The following is a 19,113-nucleotide window of genomic DNA, read 5'->3' as shown; positions in this document are numbered from 1 at the left end:
AAATTCTTCAAAGGATGGGGTCAATATCAGAATTTGCAAGTTTGTCAATCTTCCTTATATCTAGGTTTACATGTACAGGTCTGTATACAATTCACTTTAAGAAATCAGTGTTATTATACCTTCATCACAAGTTTGACCCCTGAATCCAGCTGTACACAAGCAGCGGTAACCTTTGTCGGTATAACCGCTTTGACAAATGGCGTTATTCTTGCAAGGATTCTCGACGCAAGCACTCTACAACGAATCGAACCATACAAAAAAAAACGAGGCTTCTTTTAGGCTGCTTGTATCAAAAATATATTTTCTTAGAGATCAGGCAATACAGACTTGCAAGGAAAAAAATTGAGGTTGTAATGAAACTTGCAGACCGACCATCAACCCACAAACCTGGGCAAAAATAGTTAAAAAAGAAAAATGAAAGGTTCACAGAGGTGATCGACGAGTTAAAACAGGGGAAAATAACGAAGACCTTCTTTTCTGTTATGAAGTGTTGACTCAGAGCCCTACTGGCTAAATTGCAGTTACCTCAGCCGCGTGATAGAAGTAGTTTTCCTCCTCAATCAAATCGCCTTCGTGTCCTTCGTGTGTAACATTATTCCATTCACATTTGTATTTCCTATTACCATCCACTCCTTTCTCAAGATTGATACTGACACAATCGGGTTCCATATAACACACTGTTTCGCAGAACTCCTTCACCATAACTTCAACGATGCGGATCACGTAGTTTTTATGACGTTTCCCGTCAAAAGCTTTTTTTTCTGGCCCGAACTCCAAATGACGGCATTGGTCCGCATCACAGAATTCTTAAGAGGTGAAGGGTTTCAGTAATGCGTTTTAGATTAACAACATTAAGAAATTAACAAATTAATGAAAAAACCGTGCCTATATATTGTAACAATTTGTTTCTGTCTTGGACTCTACCTGTAACAGTACAAATGCAGTGAACACCCAGGTAAGGTGTTCATTTAAGAGAAAACCATGATATCTGTAAATAATGAAGCATCAAGCTAAGAGGCTAAGCTCCCCTCTTCAACTGTTTGTCGAGAAGGAAGTCAAACCAGGTCATTGATTTTTTTAAGTTACTTAATAATGTGTCAGTGATGATAAACTAAAAAGTGCCTGATCAGATGTTTCTAATGCTAGGAGGATACTGGGTGAATGCTGCCTGAAATAATATCCACGTTTTTTCATCGCCAGCCTTGGAAAAACCGAACGGGGTGGGGGGGGGGGGGGAGGGGTAAGGGGTAAGATCCAAATGGACTAGACACCCAACTAATGCAATCAAGGAGAGTTTGTCTTACTGTTTGATTGTCCCTTAGCAATTTTTTTTTTAAGCCAAGAGTCTTTTAATACTATTTTAAATCATACATTACTCCCATTGGTCTTCATGACAGGCGTCCACCCTCCATTTCCACATCCAAAATCTCCCATTTGACAGAGAATGGGAAGTCGACGTGAACCAAAGCACAGAGATACCAACTGACTCACGTTTGACCTGCGAATGAACGGTCTTCCTTGAATACAGCTGAGATTTAAGCTTTGAGTAAGTTGTTATTTTTCATCGTATATTCCTTATATAGCATACAAGTTTTTTTTTCTTTTTTTTTTCTTTTTTTTTTTTTTGCTGAATAATTAGACTATCGTAAATGTATTTGCGAACAAGTTCATTATTATTTTAATCAGTTAGTTCTTCAATTAATCAATCAATCAATCCGTATTAAAAAGAAAAAAAAGTTAGAACGACCTCAAAAATTGATAAATACTCGCAACTGAGTTTTCGCAGTTGCACCAGAACTCAATTTTAGGCTTCTTTGGTCGAACGGCCGAAGAAAATAATTGTAAAAGGAGCATGCTCAATTTTAAAAAAATAATAATTTTTATTTTGAGCTGTCATCTTATATCTAATATCAGTGCTGTATTTTCAATTACAAAAGACAATCAATCGTTTTGCTTAGCCATAAATAGCTCAGATAAATGGTGCATAAATCAAGATAATGGGACACATCTACAATTTCTATTTATTCAGCTTTACTTTTGGCTTTCTGACCTGCCACCTGGTCTACAACTAAATTAAATTAAATTTCATTATTTTCTTTCCTGAAGCGCTTAGAGCAATATTACAGAAACACAATGACACAATATTACTTTTAGCATATTAAGGGTTCGTCGCAAGTGGATTGTATCGTATCGTGTCATTTTTTTTGCTTGATGCTGTTGCCGTTAAAACCGGCTATGAAGATCGTGATTTCAAAGATGTACACGGTGGCGAAGTGTGATATTTTCTTGATATTTCTATTTTTCAAAGCGAACTTCAGCTGCTCGTCAGGTCAGTGATAATAACAATTGTTTATTGAAACGGAAGGGAAGAAAAACACGATCACGATAGCCTTAGACCAGTAAAGCCGAAGACAATGATTAATCTTTTGATCGTATCCTATACAGATACATGTAAGGCATAAGCGAAGCAACACTGCAGATCATGGTCAAACAAAAATATAACATACACGGTGAAAACGAGTCGGAATTGCCAGGCGCGTGTTATTAATAGCTCTTTGCTCATACTCTTCTCCTGAGCAGACGCAAATAACCTCAATAAGCTTAAATTTTCTAACTAGCAACCTCATCGTACTACTAATTTTGGATTAGTTATAGCATAAACTTGATATTTGTCTTACTTATCTTCTCTTCAGATAATTTTTTTGAACGCCTATTTTCAAAAACCGAGTACCATTACTTAGATGTTCCACATTTTGGAACAACGAAGGTACATGACGAGCTTGCGTGCGTTTTTCAATGCCTCAGGAGCCAAAGATGTCTTTCAGTAAACATGGCCACCTCTGAGGAAGCAAATGGAAACCTTTGGTGTGAGTTGCTGTCGTCTGTAAAGGACAGGAATGTCAAAGAGTTTAAAGAAAACAAGAGTTCGCATCACTTTTCCATTATGGTATGATTGCTTACGTGATATTTCATAACGAACGAATTTTTAGTATTAGTTTACAAAGAGTCGTTAATGGCTTAGACTTTTCACAGTCGCCCTTCTGTGAGGGTGGTTTGATGAAAAAGGTGTCTAATGGCGAATTGTACAATAATTGTGTCTTTGCATACCGCGTAAACGGCACCGTTGTAATTTTAAGGTGAAGATCATTGTGTAACACAGCGTTTTGATAAAGTCTCGATTCTTTTTACGTCAATATGGACCAAAATAAACAAGAAATAACTCGGTCAAATAATTTCATGTCACGTCAGTAGACAAAGAAGATTTGACCTATCTCTTCAAGATGCTATCGGAACATTGTGAGACTTTTTGAACTGTATTTTTTGGGAACGGTACTTTAAGAAAGTAGTAATATAAAACATAACTGGTGAGAATCGAAGAAACTGCGAGTTTTCGAAGAAATTTGAAGCGAGATTCATCGCGATTTGATTTCCTCCTAAATACTTCCGATTTATCGTAAAGCTCCTCGTAAATTATTGTTTGCTTTTGGTGATATATTGCAGTAACTCGGCTCAACGACAAAATATCGCATCAGGGCTAAATTTTCGGAAATTACTTTCATGCATTCAAGCTGATTAACTTTGTTTTCATTTCAGTCGACTTGCCCATCCTCGAGGTGTCTCAACAGAGGCACCTGTCTATTAAATGACATTGGAAATGATCCATTTGAATGCCTTTGCGAGGAAGGTTATGTGGGAAAATACTGCAATACAAGTTAGTTGTAAAGCTTTATACCAAAGTGCTTCATCAGATCATCCCTATAGATATATCAATGAGGTTTTTAAGAAGAAATAGGATACTTACGGGGCTCTCTTAAAAGTAATACAAGTCTAAATATAATTTAGAGAGAGTTATATCAAAGTTACCTACCCTGGATGATTTTGATATCCTATCATTTAATGTATAAATAAGAAATTACTACTTCATTCAAGCTTTTTATGATATCTGGCTTAAATGTGCTACGATTCGGGTACGGACTTAAATTCATGAACAGCTGCTGCTCTGGTAATCCGAAAAACAAAAGGCAATGACAAGTAAACAGTGCTTTTTAATTATCATCTTTTGTTGTTGTTGCTTTTAATGGTTTTAAAAAAATGGCTGGGATATCTAAAAAAGGGTAAGTCCAGTTACTATGCAATATTTAAATTGGTGGCTTCACAAATTTCGAACATTTTGGCAATTCTTTGCAATCTCAAAATGCAGTTAATGTCTTAATTTCAAATATATAAAAGGATGATTGAGAAAACCACTAAGGCAATAAATTATTTCTTCACTTTCAGTTGCGAAGTCATGCAAAGAGCTCAGTGTAGCTTACAAGTGAGTTTTATTCTAGCTAGTCCCCCCCCTGCCTATCCTAAATTTGCTGTAACACAGAAGTACAACGCCTAGGGAAAAGTAAATTTAACTTCTCGCCAGTCTTTTTTTTATTATCATTATTATTATTATTATTTTTTTAAATTCCTATTTGTTTTTTTAATATAGATTTCCAACCTTGTATACATGTTTATCAGAGAGGAATTTTTGCATTTAATCTCAAAAAGGGAGTTTTACTTTATCGTTATTGATGTCCTTAGTAGCTATGCCTGCACTTGCGTTCCCAAAGACAACAAGAACGAAATGCAAAGAAGCTGGTGGCTAATAAGCATAAAAAAATCAGTAAAAATTCAGGGACGCAGCTTACTCTCCAAGCAAGTTCTGGAATGTATGAGTATAAGAAAAGAATGTGAAACGCAAACGAAGAAAGCTCCTTTTGATCCAGGATGTTTACATGTACCTTGTCTTTTGCATAGTTTAAACTTGAATCGACTAGTCACGCTTCACTTTGACTCCAAAGCAATCTCCATTTACTGTCACACTGGAGATTTCGGGTGTGGAGATGGAGCATGGACGCCAGTCATGAAGATTGACGGCAGCAAGGTACGGTTTTAATCCATTTTGTGCGTAACGAAACTAACGTTCGATCAGTCAAAACGTGAGCCAGAAAAACCAGATAAGATAGGGCTAATCAAGAATTGCACGCTAATTTTTGTGTCAAACAAGTACGCTGTCCACGGCAAGAATAAAATATCCAGAAATGTGGATAAAAATGGAACACAGCCAAACGAGTCACGACGACAAATGAAATTACCCTATTAACGTTAGTTATGGCCTTTGCAAAGTTTTCTTAGTTGTTAATTTTTTGAAAGACTAGATTAACCTGGGTTAGGATCCCTATCAATTCTCTCTCTCTCTTCTCTTGACAATTTGAACTCAAACATTCGAGACAGCTCGGACCTTAAACAAAAAAATCGTGGCGAAAGTGGCTTAAAAATAAAGGATATTTCAAAATTAGCTCCAGCTTGACAATGCACGCCCTTCATGAAACATGTAGAACCTTTGATGAGCATGTAGAAACGTTGATTGGAGATGTCCTCGCCATCTCCAAAAGTATTCCCATTAGTTACCAAATTTACTCAAAATGATTTTAATATTATTTTAGAGCACCTTTCACTACAGCTCAAGCTACTGGACGGATAAAAATGAATATAGCGTCTTGGGAGGAGCAACTGGATTTGATTCACTAGAAACCAAGCTACCGACCTACTGGAACACACCCTTTTCAAAGATCTGTCTTGGTATGAAGATTGGGCAACAGCTCAACTTTATTGTCATCGAGAGGCAGGCTGACTCTCTTTACTCACTGATCGCTGACGGGCAATATCGCAACACATCACTGGGTCGTGAGAAGTGGAAATTGCTGATTGGTTCACAAGGCTCCTTACAGTACCATTGTGATAAGGAAGGGTTCAACGCTGTTTGTAGCTGGAGTGAAAAGTCCAAAGCTAGAATTGGTATCTTGAGTAACAATGAAGATCTTTGCTCCAGTTGTGATTCCAGAATCGGATTTGGGACGGGAGGGACTCCGGATGACTCGAATACATGCGGAAACTCTGCAGTGTACCTAACAGATAACGGTGATAAACTCATCAAGGCCATGGGATATATCTTGGTTCAGTGACATGTACACGTCAAAAAAACACTTTTTTTGCAATATAAATATTATAAATAAAGGCGATCTTCATATTCGTTTCATAATCCGCGGTTCATATATATGCTATTTACTTATTCACAGTCATTTATTCATCACTTCACAGATTTACTACGAACCAAAATAATGACTAGCTCTCAGTTGGCTTGTTAGCTCATTTGGTAGAGCACTGCACCGGTGCCGCACGAACTTGAATTTTTTTTTAGTCATTATTATTACTACTGCTTAAGTACTGCTCATTACTGTGAAGATCGCTTTCGTATTCATTTCTTAATAAGCAGTTCACATATATGAATTTCATTTATTTATACAGTCAATGTAGAATTATGTTGGCAACTAAGATACCCAGGCCACGTCAGTGGAGATTTATCACTTTCGAAAATTTAATGTTTCATACTGATCTTGCCTCTATTGTCCCTTAGTCGCCAGTTACCTTATAGCTCATGAAAAAATCATAAAACGGATATAACTGGAGACACCCAGACGGGCCCTTGTCGTCGTCAATTTATTTTATTCTGAATCGGAATTGGTGTGTTTGTATTTGTGGAAAAGGGAAAACAGCAGAAAACAGAAAAAAAAAACAAATTAATTAACGAAAACGAAGAAAAAAAAACAAGCCATAGAGACTGAGTTTACGAATGTGCATTGCGCAACTCTCGTGCTTCTTCCCTTTCCTCCATTTTTCCCGCCTCTATCATCTTGTTAAAAGCGCAAAGCATTTTAAGTTGATGATCTGTAATAGTTGCTCCGTTATTTCGTATTTGGGGTTTTCCTGGGTTTTCCCCAGAAAAATGGCTCATTGCGTAGCTTTCGAGTGTGGTAATCAGGCAAAAACCAAGGAAGATCCCAAGCGTCGCTTTTTTTGCTTCCAAAAAGACAACAGTTTACGACGCGCATGGATCCATGCTGTTGGAAAGACATCTCTTCCAAAGATTCGCGTTTGTGTTCGGATCATTGCGGGGGCAATTGCTACCTTAAATCACGCCTAATGGAAGTAGGGATAGCTTTGCTTACAGGATAATGACTGGATAGGCATTTGATAACAGAGGCCCTGCAACCATGACTCCTTAGTAACTCAGAGTGCTTTGAGCACCCAGCAAGATGGCGGACGCGGGAAGTTCGACCTTGCCGTGAGGCCGAAGAAAGTTAATCAGGTTAGTGGAATAATTTTAATTATCGAGCAAATTTTTCTCTTCTACAGTCTAGTGTTATAGGTATGAATATTCCTGTAAGATGGAGCTGTATATGGAATTTTTACATAAAAAGAGATAAAGTAAAATGGACAAGAGAAGAAAAATTCACGATTTTCAGGAATTTAAAGGTAGGGCAAGCATATTCCAAGAGTGAAATGAAAAGCACCCTTTTGAAGAAGAAATACCGGATTGAGACCTCACGGGTAACACGGGTATCACCCCACACGGGTATCACCCCACGCTATTAAAGAAAATAATGAGGAATGGGTAAATAAGAGCGCAGTATAATTCGAAGTGTAACTGCTCCTGTTGAAGCTTCCGAGAAAAGCTGCGAAATGTTTTCTGGTTAGATTGACGCCCACGTGATTAGTTCTTTTTGGGCAGAAAATTATAGTTTGCATTTCAGTTCAAGATAAGACCCCGTGTGATCAAGATCGTTTTTGAATAGAAGACAAGTTAGACTGGTAATCCCCGATAAAGTAATCAAGACCCGCGAACGTTGATAAGCAATAACTTATTTTGTGATTATGTTCTCTAGCTCGTAGTTATTATTCAAAGCGAAATTTAACGCTCGTTCTTACCTTTCTTTTAGTTCCTTTAATTGCCACGGACTCGTTTCCAAAATCGAGTTCATTCTTAAGCTATAATCACAATACTTAGGTGATTTCTTTACGAAATAATTTCAGTTGACAACTTCGATATAATAAGGCCCCAAGTAATAGGGAAGGAATAAAGAAAGAAGAGATCCTATATTGCTTTGGTATTCATTGCATGCGCGTGTATCAACCCGGGAATCGAATTTGCAACTCTAGCTTGAAAAGAAATATTTACAGAGGGTATTAGCATTAACAGGTTATATTATTTTAGAGATTAACCCATTATTACATTTTTTTTTTTGGTGATACGTGCAACATGAAATTTGCAACAAAGATGAGCGTTAAGCCGCACTTCAAGATATTGAATATAGTTTTCCTCATTTAAGAATTTACCATTTATTGATAGACTAAGCTTATGATTTTTTCCTGTCTAAATACGTTTAGATATTCATACGTTGTATCTAATTCCTTTTTATTAGCGGGAGCTAAAGCTATTCTTCATTCTTGAAGGATCCTTATAAACCTGACAATCTGTAAAAGTTTGAGATAAATTGATGAGGTGGAATGTGTCACATATACACTTGCCTGGCCCTCTCTTACACAAACTCTTGAGTCCTGGCTTGTGTGCTTTTCCGACACAACTAACCAAATTGTTCTCTGTAACGGCCGACACAAGCGAAGCAAATTTCAACGACAGCTATGAGTTTCGCTGGTGAAGACGCACTATGAAGCGAGGATATATTTACAGAAAAGACTCGAATCGTTTTATTAGCGTAGTCGAGGTATCCAAGTAATTATCGCAAACTGAAATATGAAATTATAAGGAAGAAGCTGAGCTAAATTCTAAGATACGGACCAACATTCCAATCATTCCGATATAAAAGCAAGATCCCAAAAGACTAGCTAAAACTCGAAAACAAATTCACAAAAAGACTATCTTCAAGGATAAAGGAGAACCGCTTGCAAACGAATTCTAACAAAACTAATAACCGAGTGGGAAAAGCGAGCAGCTTGCTAACAAAGTATAAACAACGTAAGCCACGTGTTACAAGGTTGCAAAGAAACTGATATAAAAACTGGGCGAAACTACCGAAAGACTAGGTCTTTAAACAAGTACGAAGAGAAGGAACATAAGCACTTACATAACAGTCCCGCTTGTAAAAGTTCGACCAAAACGAACTTCGAGATAAGGTGGGCAAAAGGGCGCTTTTCGATAAACACGTCTTATCGTTAGCCCAACACAAGATAACTAACTAAAATGCGGTTCTGGGTGGAACTTAAAGATCACGTCCCTAATGGACAAACAGTAACGTCACTATTGCGGTTTAACACGTTTAACACGAAACAAACTTATAACAAATCAATGTCCGGTAGCAAAGGCGTGGCAGCCGTTACATTCTCCTTAAATGTTAAAACATTATTTCGATGGAGTTGGTATTTTCAGCCAACTCTGCCCACGAGACCAGAAAAAATAATTTATTGCATTACCAGGCTCTAATATTACCATCTCTCTTTTTCTATTTACTCACACTGGGGCAAACGGCATTTCACATCCTAGTAGAATGCAGGACAAGTGAATTAGTTTTTTACCACAGAATTCTCTTTATCTCAGTAGCAGAGCATTGGAGCGTACAAAACGGAGGTCTTTGATTCGAATCTTGGCAAGAGAATAAAAAGTTTTTCTTTGTTCGTTATTCGAGCAAAACACTCAAGTTATCCTTTGCACGTTATCTCCCGACTACTTGGTGTCGATGTAATTGCATGTGACTACAAATTATGGTTATCATTACCGTTATTGTTATCACGAACGTTATCGTAATCACCATCGTAATAAACATCTTTGTTACATCCAAAAATCACTGGTGTTCCGTGCAATCTAATTGGCTTTCCGCTGTGCGATTTATGTGATGAATCGCGCTATATATATATTTGGCGTAACGAATGACTACTAATTTTTTTTCTGTAAACAGCTGGTTTGTAATTTTACACCATAAAAAGTCGGTAAGACAACATGTAAAGACTAGCTAAAACCAAAAATGTTTATTGTGTTTTTTCGAGCGTGAGACAAAGAAAGCAATCTGAGGCCATGAGAGGAGTCGAATAAAAGGCCTACGTGTTTCGTACTCAGATACTCTGCCTATGGAAACCAAAAATTCTCTGGTGAGCCTGGCAATTACCAGGTTGAAATGTGACACGTGCCTTGCGCATTATCAAGATGAGCAATTTCGTAAGGTTAGTGTAAATAAATATACTAAGGGAGATGGATGATGATCCCGGTAAGAATATGACGAAAGTTGTTTTTCGTCTCGTGTGCAGAGTTGAATGAAAATCCTACATCTTTTGGGAAAACATGATATACAGAGAACATTCTGATTAAGATTGCCACGGGAAAGCATTGAAACCATGCCTGAAGCTCCCTCCATGGAAGCGACGTCTTCGGACGGAAAACACGACAAAATGTTTCCAATTCGCACGTGAATACGGACAAAGTTTTCTTTCTCAACGCCTTAGCATTGTTATTTAGTGTAACGCACACGGAGCTCCACTTAAAAACAATAGCAAAACCTTGTTCCCTTATTAAAATTTCGAACCGATTTACATTTTCATTTTGTGTATCGTTTCCGGATTGTGTTCATGAAGTGCAATCGGTACGCTTTGCGTCCCTACTTACATGTTTTGCTGCAGCCCGGTTTAGAAGCTGTCTTTAGGTTAGATAGCTATTTTTAATATCATATTAGTTCTTTCAAGTGGCCTTTTTGACAACGGTGAACAAGTTGTATTTTCTTCGTCTAAGGAGTGAGTCCAGTTCTAGTAAGATGACAAGGTTTAAGATAAAACAAACCACAATAAGAAACTCGATAAGCGCTTGTTTAATTTGAGTAAAACTACGATAAGGTTCAATTTACGAAAACAATAGAGCCAAAGTTTATTTTACAGATATACTGTGATTCACCGTGGTTTTAATCTACGTCCTCGTTTATTTGTAACTCCCGAGTCGATGGCCAATTGGCTCTTTTGTCTCTTCATCTTGCATCATCTGTGTACAATTCAACTGTCGCGCAATCTGGCAGACCTTCCTTTCGCGCTTAAGTCTCAGCTTTCCATTACACTACGAAGGAAGAAAAATGCATTCCATTGACATACAGATTCAGAAATACATTCCATTTTCAAAGTTTAAATTATTTTTAAGGGTTTTTGGTTAATGAGCAGCTCAGTTTTAGTTTGACTCACTCTCAGGATAACGCGGCGAAGGGTTTACTGGATCTATATGAGCTGAATTTACCAGCCTACATTAGGGCTGTGCATTTCCACGGTACATACCACACTCCCTTCCGGACATGATAATCCTATGCCGCCAGATCCTTGGATAAGGAGCACAGAGAGCAGAAACAGAATATTGAACGTAACTCTTGCTTCCATCGCCTTGTGAAGTTTCATTCAGGTTATGGTGCCTGGTTGGATCACTTTGATGCTGCAGAAACGTAACTGGGCTTTTATGGAGTAAACAGCGTTGAACACGTGTATCGTTGTTTGTTAAGCAACGAACCAATTTTGATCACTTCCTCTCTTGGTATAAAAATAGGATAATAAGTTCTAAGTAATTAGGCATCTAGGTGATGGCCGCAAATGTATGATATACCTAATGTACTCTAAACACAATCACATTGATAATGATTCAGTTCAGGGTGGATCAAATCATCTCTGATGCGGTTGTCTTTTTCCTTTTACCTATCCACCTGTGCTCTGCATTTGGTTAATGCACAGCTCGATTTTAGTTTTACTCACTCTACTCCTCTAAGGATAACACGGTGAAGGGTTTACTGGATCTACATGAGCTGAATTTACCAACCTGCATTGCAGCCGTACATTCCCACGATACCTACCACACTTCCTATTGGACATGATAATCCTATGCCGTCAGATCCTTGGATAAGGAGCACCGAGAGCAGGAAGAGAATACTTAACGTCACTCTTGCTTGGATAATGAGTTTTAAGTAATTAGGCATCTTCCTGGTTACTCGTCGGTAAAGGTTGACGGCCGCAAATGTATGATATACCTAATGTACTCTAAAAACAATTACACTGATAATGATTCAGTTCAGGTGGGATGAAATCATCTCTGACCCAGCTGCGTTTTTCCTTTTACCTATCCACCTGTGTTCTGCTGCATTCTGCGTGAGTAATTAAGTATTATAGGAGTTGGCGGTACGATATCACAAAGTGATCGCGTACAAAAACGCCAACTCTCTATACTACTTTACATATTTTGGAAATTATTTGACGAGATCATTTCATGAAATCATTGGGATGTTAGAGTAGTTTTTGAATAATATATATTTTTCTATACTATAGGAGATTAGCGATATGATCTCACGGCATTTTACCATTGCATGACTTTATGTTTCAATGCTTTCCTGGTAATTTGTGACATTCTCGGACAAACAGGATGGAATTATCAAACTAAATGCTCAGACACAAAAAAAAGTGGTTTCCCACGCCTCGGAATTGATATAGTAGTTCCCCACGCCTCGGAATTGATATACTGGTCTCCCACGCATCGGAATTGATTTAGAGGTTTCCCACGCGTCAGAATTGATATTGTGGTTTCCCTCGCGTCAGAATTGATGGTGTGTATGACAATGTTTAGGAAAATTGTGGATCTAAAAGAATCTCATATAATGGTTTATAAAATGTTCAGCGAAATGCGCGCGCCGTGATTGGTCCAAACGAGCTCATCATTTAAAAAATAGAGAAGCCTTGACTGTGCTTTGTTCTGTTCTCGACTACGTCTCGTGTTTCTCCCCACTTCTTGAAGAGCGTTGCTTCTTCGTGGGATTGAAGAGGTGCAATAATCTGTTCTTTCTGTTTTTTGGTTAAAAAGGTTCCTGTGTGTGATAAATTGATCAAGTTTATTCTAAGGAATGAGGGAAACCACCTCTCTGGCTCGTTTTCTGATACAAGCCTTGCCCAAGAATCTTGTCCTTTCCAAAATTACAAAGGCTATTCAATTCACCAGTTGCAAGCCCCAGAAGTACCTTCGAGGTAAGATTTGTTGCCATGGGGAGCATTTTTGTGCAAAACTTACAAGAGTACCAAACAGTGAACCTCCTTTCCTTGCAACATGATGAATTTGTGTTTTTGATATCTTGACATCAATGGCCTTATCAGATGCAATCGCTTTTTGGAATTTTTTTTTAAAGTTGTGTATTTGTAAACATCAGTTCATCATTCCCACTCAATTCGTGATTTGATAGCCGCAGAGTAATAGCTGATTTATCACGAAACGCTTTTGCCAATTTTGCTTTTTGATTATCACTCAAAGTGACACCATGTGAATGATATTGTGTCACTAGATGTACATAATGTATGTTACTGTATTTTCAATCACCATCAAACAAATTTTACTTTATGTGCATCACAAAACAGATTTAAGCTCTCAAAATAGCATTGCCACTGATTTCTTCCTAATGCAAAATAAGAGCATACAAACTGAATGTAGCATTTGGAGTTTTGGACAGTGTATATTTGGGTTCAAGTTTGGTTCATCCACTCAGTACCGTCCATCTACCGTTCACGCCGATGCAGAAGGATTATGACGTCTTCCCTATGACAAGGAACCCTCCCGGAAGAGACAGAACAGTTCTTCTTCTCAGACTTGGGTAAATTGCCTGTTGATGCATCAGATATCAGCAGAGGCACTAAAAGGTGTTATCAAGAGTTTTGGAGTAAACCCTCTGAGGTTGGCCAGATTATGTAGCTGATGAGCAACTCAAACCGTATTTTGTCCGTTGAACTGCGCTTATTGCTCGGCAGACCGAGGTTGCGTCTCGTGGGGATGCGTGTTATCATTCCATCCTCATTAAGGAACAGGCTGATGCTAGAATTATATGAATAGCACTCATTTATTGTCGCTATGAAATCTATTGCCCGAAGTTACATCTAAAGGAATAAAGAAAATCGTCATAAAGACACACATCAAACATGAAGACTATAAAAATGTATTATTCAATAACAAACATATGCATCATAAAATGAAAATCATCAGAAGTCAAAATCATCAGCTTGGAAGTTATGAAATCAATAAAGTATCATCCAGCTGTTTTGATGATAAAAGATATATGTACATATTCACGAAAAATGGGTAACATCTTACGCTTCTCGTAATTACAAAATCCAAAAGTAAACATCACTTCTTTTTCAATGTTAGATCGAAGGTCATGATTGTATCATATAAGGCGTCGCCTTTTGCTAAACGTGATGCTCTCCTCTTTAACCAATCAAACGCTCAACTGAGCCGTTAAATACCTTTTTTATAAACAGTGTCGTACACCATTAATCCCGACGCGTGGGACGCTACTGCATCAATTCCGACGCTATTCATATAAATGAAGAATGAGGTAATACCGTGGATCGGTACTCAAACATTCTGGGAAAGGCCTTAAACTTTGCATTATACAAAACAACTCATCTTTGCACAATAGAGAAATGCCAGGAGTTGGTACGAATCTGATTTCTGTACGGTAAATTACCTTAAATAGAATAGGCAGGCACTTAAACAACAGGTAAATTAACATCTATCATCTAACATTTAACGCCATTTATGATCAATGAATAAAGAGGGTAAGTTTCTAAAGAAACTGTGCTGCGGCGTCGGTGAGAGTGTATATCAGGGTAAGTTAGTGTTATCAATTGAGTTCAAAACGAAAATTGGCCACCGTAAAGAGTTAAAAGGCTGACGTTTCGAGCAATAGCCCTTCGTCAGAGCGATTGGAGGAATTGTGGGTTGTCTGTGGGTTTAAATGCAGAAAATTGAGCTACGCTATTAGTGGGGATACGGTGACGTGAATACAAGAATAAATTAGTTGAATGAAAAGCGCTCGTTGACACCGTAGGGATTAAGAGTGCCGACTTCGAAGATAAATTTTTTTCTTGAGTTTTGCGGCTTTCCGAACGTCGTAAGGAAAGGCCGCAAGCTGCCATATGCTGCTTAGAATGATTGGGGAGAATGAAGTGTCTAGCGACTGGTTTGGATGCGTCCTTGTCATTTCTTTCTACGTCTCGAAGGTATTTTCGAAATCGGTAACCTAATCGTCTTCCTGTTTAACCAATGTATAACTTTTTGCGATAAGTGCAATTTATGCAGGAAATGACATTGGCGGAGGTGCACGTAAAGTGATCAGTGATCTTAATGGATCTCTTGGGTTCCGACATTTTCTCTACGTTATGAATGAAAGGACAGGTTTTGCATCGTGAGCGAGTGCTTCTGAAAGTTCCTGGTTGGTCATTGGTTTGAAATGAACTTCTGAACATAAAGTTACCTGTGTTTATGTCGCGTTTGAATGAAAGAATGATAGATTTAATGCGTGGTTGTGAGGGTAATGTTAGAGTGAATGGAATGCGATCAGTGTTTTCCTTCTCAGCCGTTTTTAGAGCTGACTGTCGATCAATTTTTTGGGCATGGTGGTGGCCCACTTGAAACGACAAAAACAGGATAGCCACGTTTATCGAAAAACCTGCACATTGCCTCTGATTTTTTGGAAAAATCAGAGTCGTCACTATGCAAACGACGAAGTCTAAGAAACTGTGAAAATGTATAAAATACTTGACGTGTGATGGATGCAAATATGAATACAACAAGTAACCGGGCTATGTGTATCTGTAGGTTTTTAGTAAACACCAGTACATAGACCGTTGCCTTCAATTGAAATTTTGATATCCAGAAAAGCCAAAGAAGTGTCGGGAATTTCCCAAGTATGTTTAAGTGCAAGGTGAAAGGAATTGACGGCGGTTATAAATTGAGTGAGCTTCTTCCTAGTAGAGGTGGTCGCCCCGATAACGGTCGTTAATGTAACTGCCGAGGTCTTGACTAAAAAAATGGTTTTCGATGAAACCTACAGGAAGATTGGCGTAGCTGGGTCCCACTTTAGTAGCCAAGGCTACGCCATCAGTTATTTTGTAGTAGTTGCCACCGAATGAAAAGCAATTGAGTGTAAGTACTTGTTTGGCTGGACGGCGTAGTGTTTTAGAGTTAGGTTCCTTAACCGTGCGTTGATCGAGAGCCCTGGGACCATCGTCGTTGAGAATGACAATATAATGAGATGTAATTTTCATAGTGAAAATAAGTTTGTTTTGGACAAGGAAATTAGAATCACGAATAATTTCAAGTGCAAATGCCTGTCCTTAATGTAAAAAGGTAAAGTGTTGACGATAGGTGCCATAATTTTGTCTGAATAGCTGGAAATAAGTTCGGTGGGCAACTGCAGGCAGAAACGTTAGGTCAACCTTGGTTGTTAGGTTTGTGGATTGTAAGTAAAAAGTAAACACACGAAGTTTTAAGAGTGGTGATGGGGAGATTTTTTGCAGTGACCGAAAATTCTTGCTTAGCTAGAAGATCGTTACTCGTACTTTTGACAATGTTTTGGTTGATAAAAGTGAGATGTTTCTCAACTTTTGCATAATAGGTGTCAGAAAGATGCTGCAAAGCTTCCTTTGTGCGCCGCCTTGTCGCCCGCTTTGATAACTCAGCCGGGGTAACAATTTGCCATGTAAACGTATCAAGATGGGGAAACCCGCCTAGCCGGGGTCGCTTTATGACAAAAGCTCAAAAGCGAAACATGTATGTTTAAAATTTTGTACATGTCCCAGCCGTCTCATGGCAGAAATCACCAGAAACCGCAACGGACACACAAGGAGTGTAAAATGTTCACATTTCGGAATATTTAGCGTTGTAAATCGACCATATTTGGTTTCCCAAACTATTCCGTATAAAGTATTAAGTCAACGGTTCCTCACGAAATCAAACACCGCGTAACACAACGCGTGACGCTTTCATGAATAAATACATGTGTGTCCGAGAATTAATCTTTCGCCTTTTTCGAGATTTGAGCTTGGGACGCCTCTGCTCAAAGTCCTTAATTGCAAGCACAACAACAACCTCAAGAAACCCCACTCCAGCACCCCGGGGTTGTAAGATTGATGTAAATACGTTTTATTTTTCGGCCACGGCTAGGCGAGTTACCTCACCTACCTGGGGTCGCCCGCCTCCATGTAAACAGCCCCTAACTTGTAGCAAGATAGAATTACGCGAGCTACATTGATGCAGTCGCTGCGCGCTGGACAAAATCTTTGAAATTTACACTTTCGATCGCTGTCCACTGGGGTTATCTGGCCAAAAATCATTTTTGGCTTGTGGCGACGCAAAAAAAGAGAATTGGAGAACAACTAAACTATTTTTGAAACATGTGTCCTAAACCCTTTTCATGGGCAAAAAATAAAGGAAAACTTTTTTTTCTGACGGGAGTCGAGAGGATCGCTCTTAGCGAGAGCGGCACTTGATAACGATGGTCTACAACGCTCTCAAGCCTAAAAATAGAACCGATCTCTGATGAGGAATACACACCGGACTGGGGGAAACTAGGGCAACGGAAGACGAAAACTTGAAAACAAAAAGAAACAAAAAAAAAAAATCAGGACTGGGGATGATTTTTTCCATCTTCTTTTTACAACATTTGTGGTATAAAATAAATAAAACAAGCGAAAAAAGAGAGAAAAATATTCTCCCGCAAAAACAGGACTTAGCGAAGAAAGAAACATTGTTCATGGAGATATTTTGATATCAAGTACTAATTTAATACATATGTTTTGCATGCACTTTCGCTTTCGCCTATATTTAACTGACTCACTTTGCCGAGCTGAGACGTCGGATATTAGACTCGGTTCTTACCTATTAAGTGCAGAAATCGTGAGCCGCTGTACTTTGTATGATTAACCTGAGCTTTTCCGGTTTCGTGTCGTTTTCCTTCGCCAAGTTTAAGTGCAGGTGATCACTGCCTTAAACGTCCACGCAATTTGTTTTAAAAGCGTCTTTCAATTTAGAATTTTGTTTAATATGTATATGATAGACCGAGCGTTGCCTTTGCGTTTCCACGCTATGCCGCACGCAGAGGAAATCTTATGAACCAGGAGCCAGAAATTTTTAAAACGGAGAAATAGTTATTCAACGATTGTTTTAAGGGAAGTTAGTGTTTTGCTCCCGAGCTAGATAGAAATCAAATGAAAACAACCCGTTCGGTGTTTATTTACTCGAGCATTCATTTACTTTTGCTTTAGAGTTACATGTGAATTTTTTCGAAATCTTCGATAAATTGCTCAAAATCCTCTTTGTAGCTCTTAAGTTGCTGACCACTTTGGCCTATGACTTCGTCTCGTCGCAGGATTTATTCTCAATCCAACCATCGAACAATTGTGCAGAAGCGTTTTTAATTTCGCTCGTTTCCTTCAGCTTTTCGCGGCTGCATGACAAAGAAAGAAAAATCATTTGCAAATAATTCATAACTAGTCGCAAGACAAAGAGTTTCTGATTATCTTCTATTCATATACTATATGGAAAATATTGGTCAGTTCTTTCCATTTGCTTAATCTCATTTTGTTTTGAAGAGTGGGAAAACATTAACTTTAATTTTATTAAATCATTTCACTGTAAGTTACCGCAAAATGAGTCTTGGGAAACTACTGTAAATTATTCCGCCAGAAGAAGTCAGGTGAGAAACAGAATATAGAATACCACATTTGTTTCCATCGCTCTGATGCGTCTCAACCAGATGATGATGGTAGCTGCTTGATTCAGTTGGCTTCGGAAGGAAAGTGCCGCGCGCATTTTTAGAGTGAAGGTGAGTTTAACGTAGTTATTGGCTATATCGAAAATTTATTTTATTAGAACTAATATATTCAATTTAGCAGTTATCGGAAACAAATACAGAATAAAATTTAGCATTTACCAAATGTAGAAAACTGAAGGTCGCTCTTCGATCGTTCATCTTCAGAAAACATCTGTTTAAACTTCCTCTGAAAAGAAAGGATCCATTTTCAGGCTTTGGTGTCAAAATTAAAAGGGTTTTCGGTTTCTCAAAAACCATCATGCGTGTCAGTGAGTAAACAAAAACACTAACTTGGCAGTAAATTGATAACGCTATCAAATATAGCTTGCTAACACGAGGCAAACTACCGAAGTTAGTTGTAATTTTAATAGATTGTTTTTAGTCGTTTTTTTGCTCAGACTGAGGGATGACACTCAAAATGACAACCTTAAAAAATGAATGACAGATGTTAACCGAACTTGATCTACTTTTTGTTAATAATCACCTCATGCTTTGTAAATCAAGTTAGCCGAGCAACTGATGGAGGACGGTATCTTCAAACAGAGTAAGTGGTAACTCTGCCTCAAATAACAGGATCTGCGAATAGCATTTTTTCTTCAATATAACACTTTTAATGGAGCGATTCGAATTAAGACTAGCC

General features: G+C 38.2%; 1 protein-coding gene and 1 pseudogene across 1 annotated transcript; one reads left to right on the top strand and one right to left on the bottom strand.

Moving 5' to 3' along the window:
* Positions 1–16,034, bottom strand: part of LOC136282699 (uncharacterized) — a 28,258-nt pseudogene extending 12,224 nt beyond the window's left edge.
* On the top strand, positions 1,481–6,564 carry LOC131792415 (uncharacterized skeletal organic matrix protein 5-like). The gene is made up of 6 exons (XM_066169882.1): positions 1,481–1,546; positions 2,694–2,947; positions 3,595–3,712; positions 4,279–4,315; positions 4,789–4,915; positions 5,478–6,564. Exons 2-6 carry the CDS (start codon positions 2,831–2,833, stop codon positions 5,994–5,996), a joined length of 918 nt encoding a protein of 305 aa, XP_066025979.1. The 5' UTR covers positions 1,481–1,546; positions 2,694–2,830; the 3' UTR covers positions 5,997–6,564.
* Positions 16,035–19,113: the final 3,079 nt, after the last annotated feature.

This window comes from Pocillopora verrucosa, chromosome 7 (genome assembly GCF_036669915.1).
Source record: "Pocillopora verrucosa isolate sample1 chromosome 7, ASM3666991v2, whole genome shotgun sequence".
Lineage (NCBI taxonomy): Eukaryota > Metazoa > Cnidaria > Anthozoa > Scleractinia > Pocilloporidae > Pocillopora > Pocillopora verrucosa.
This window is presented reverse-complemented; position numbering and strand designations above follow the sequence as displayed.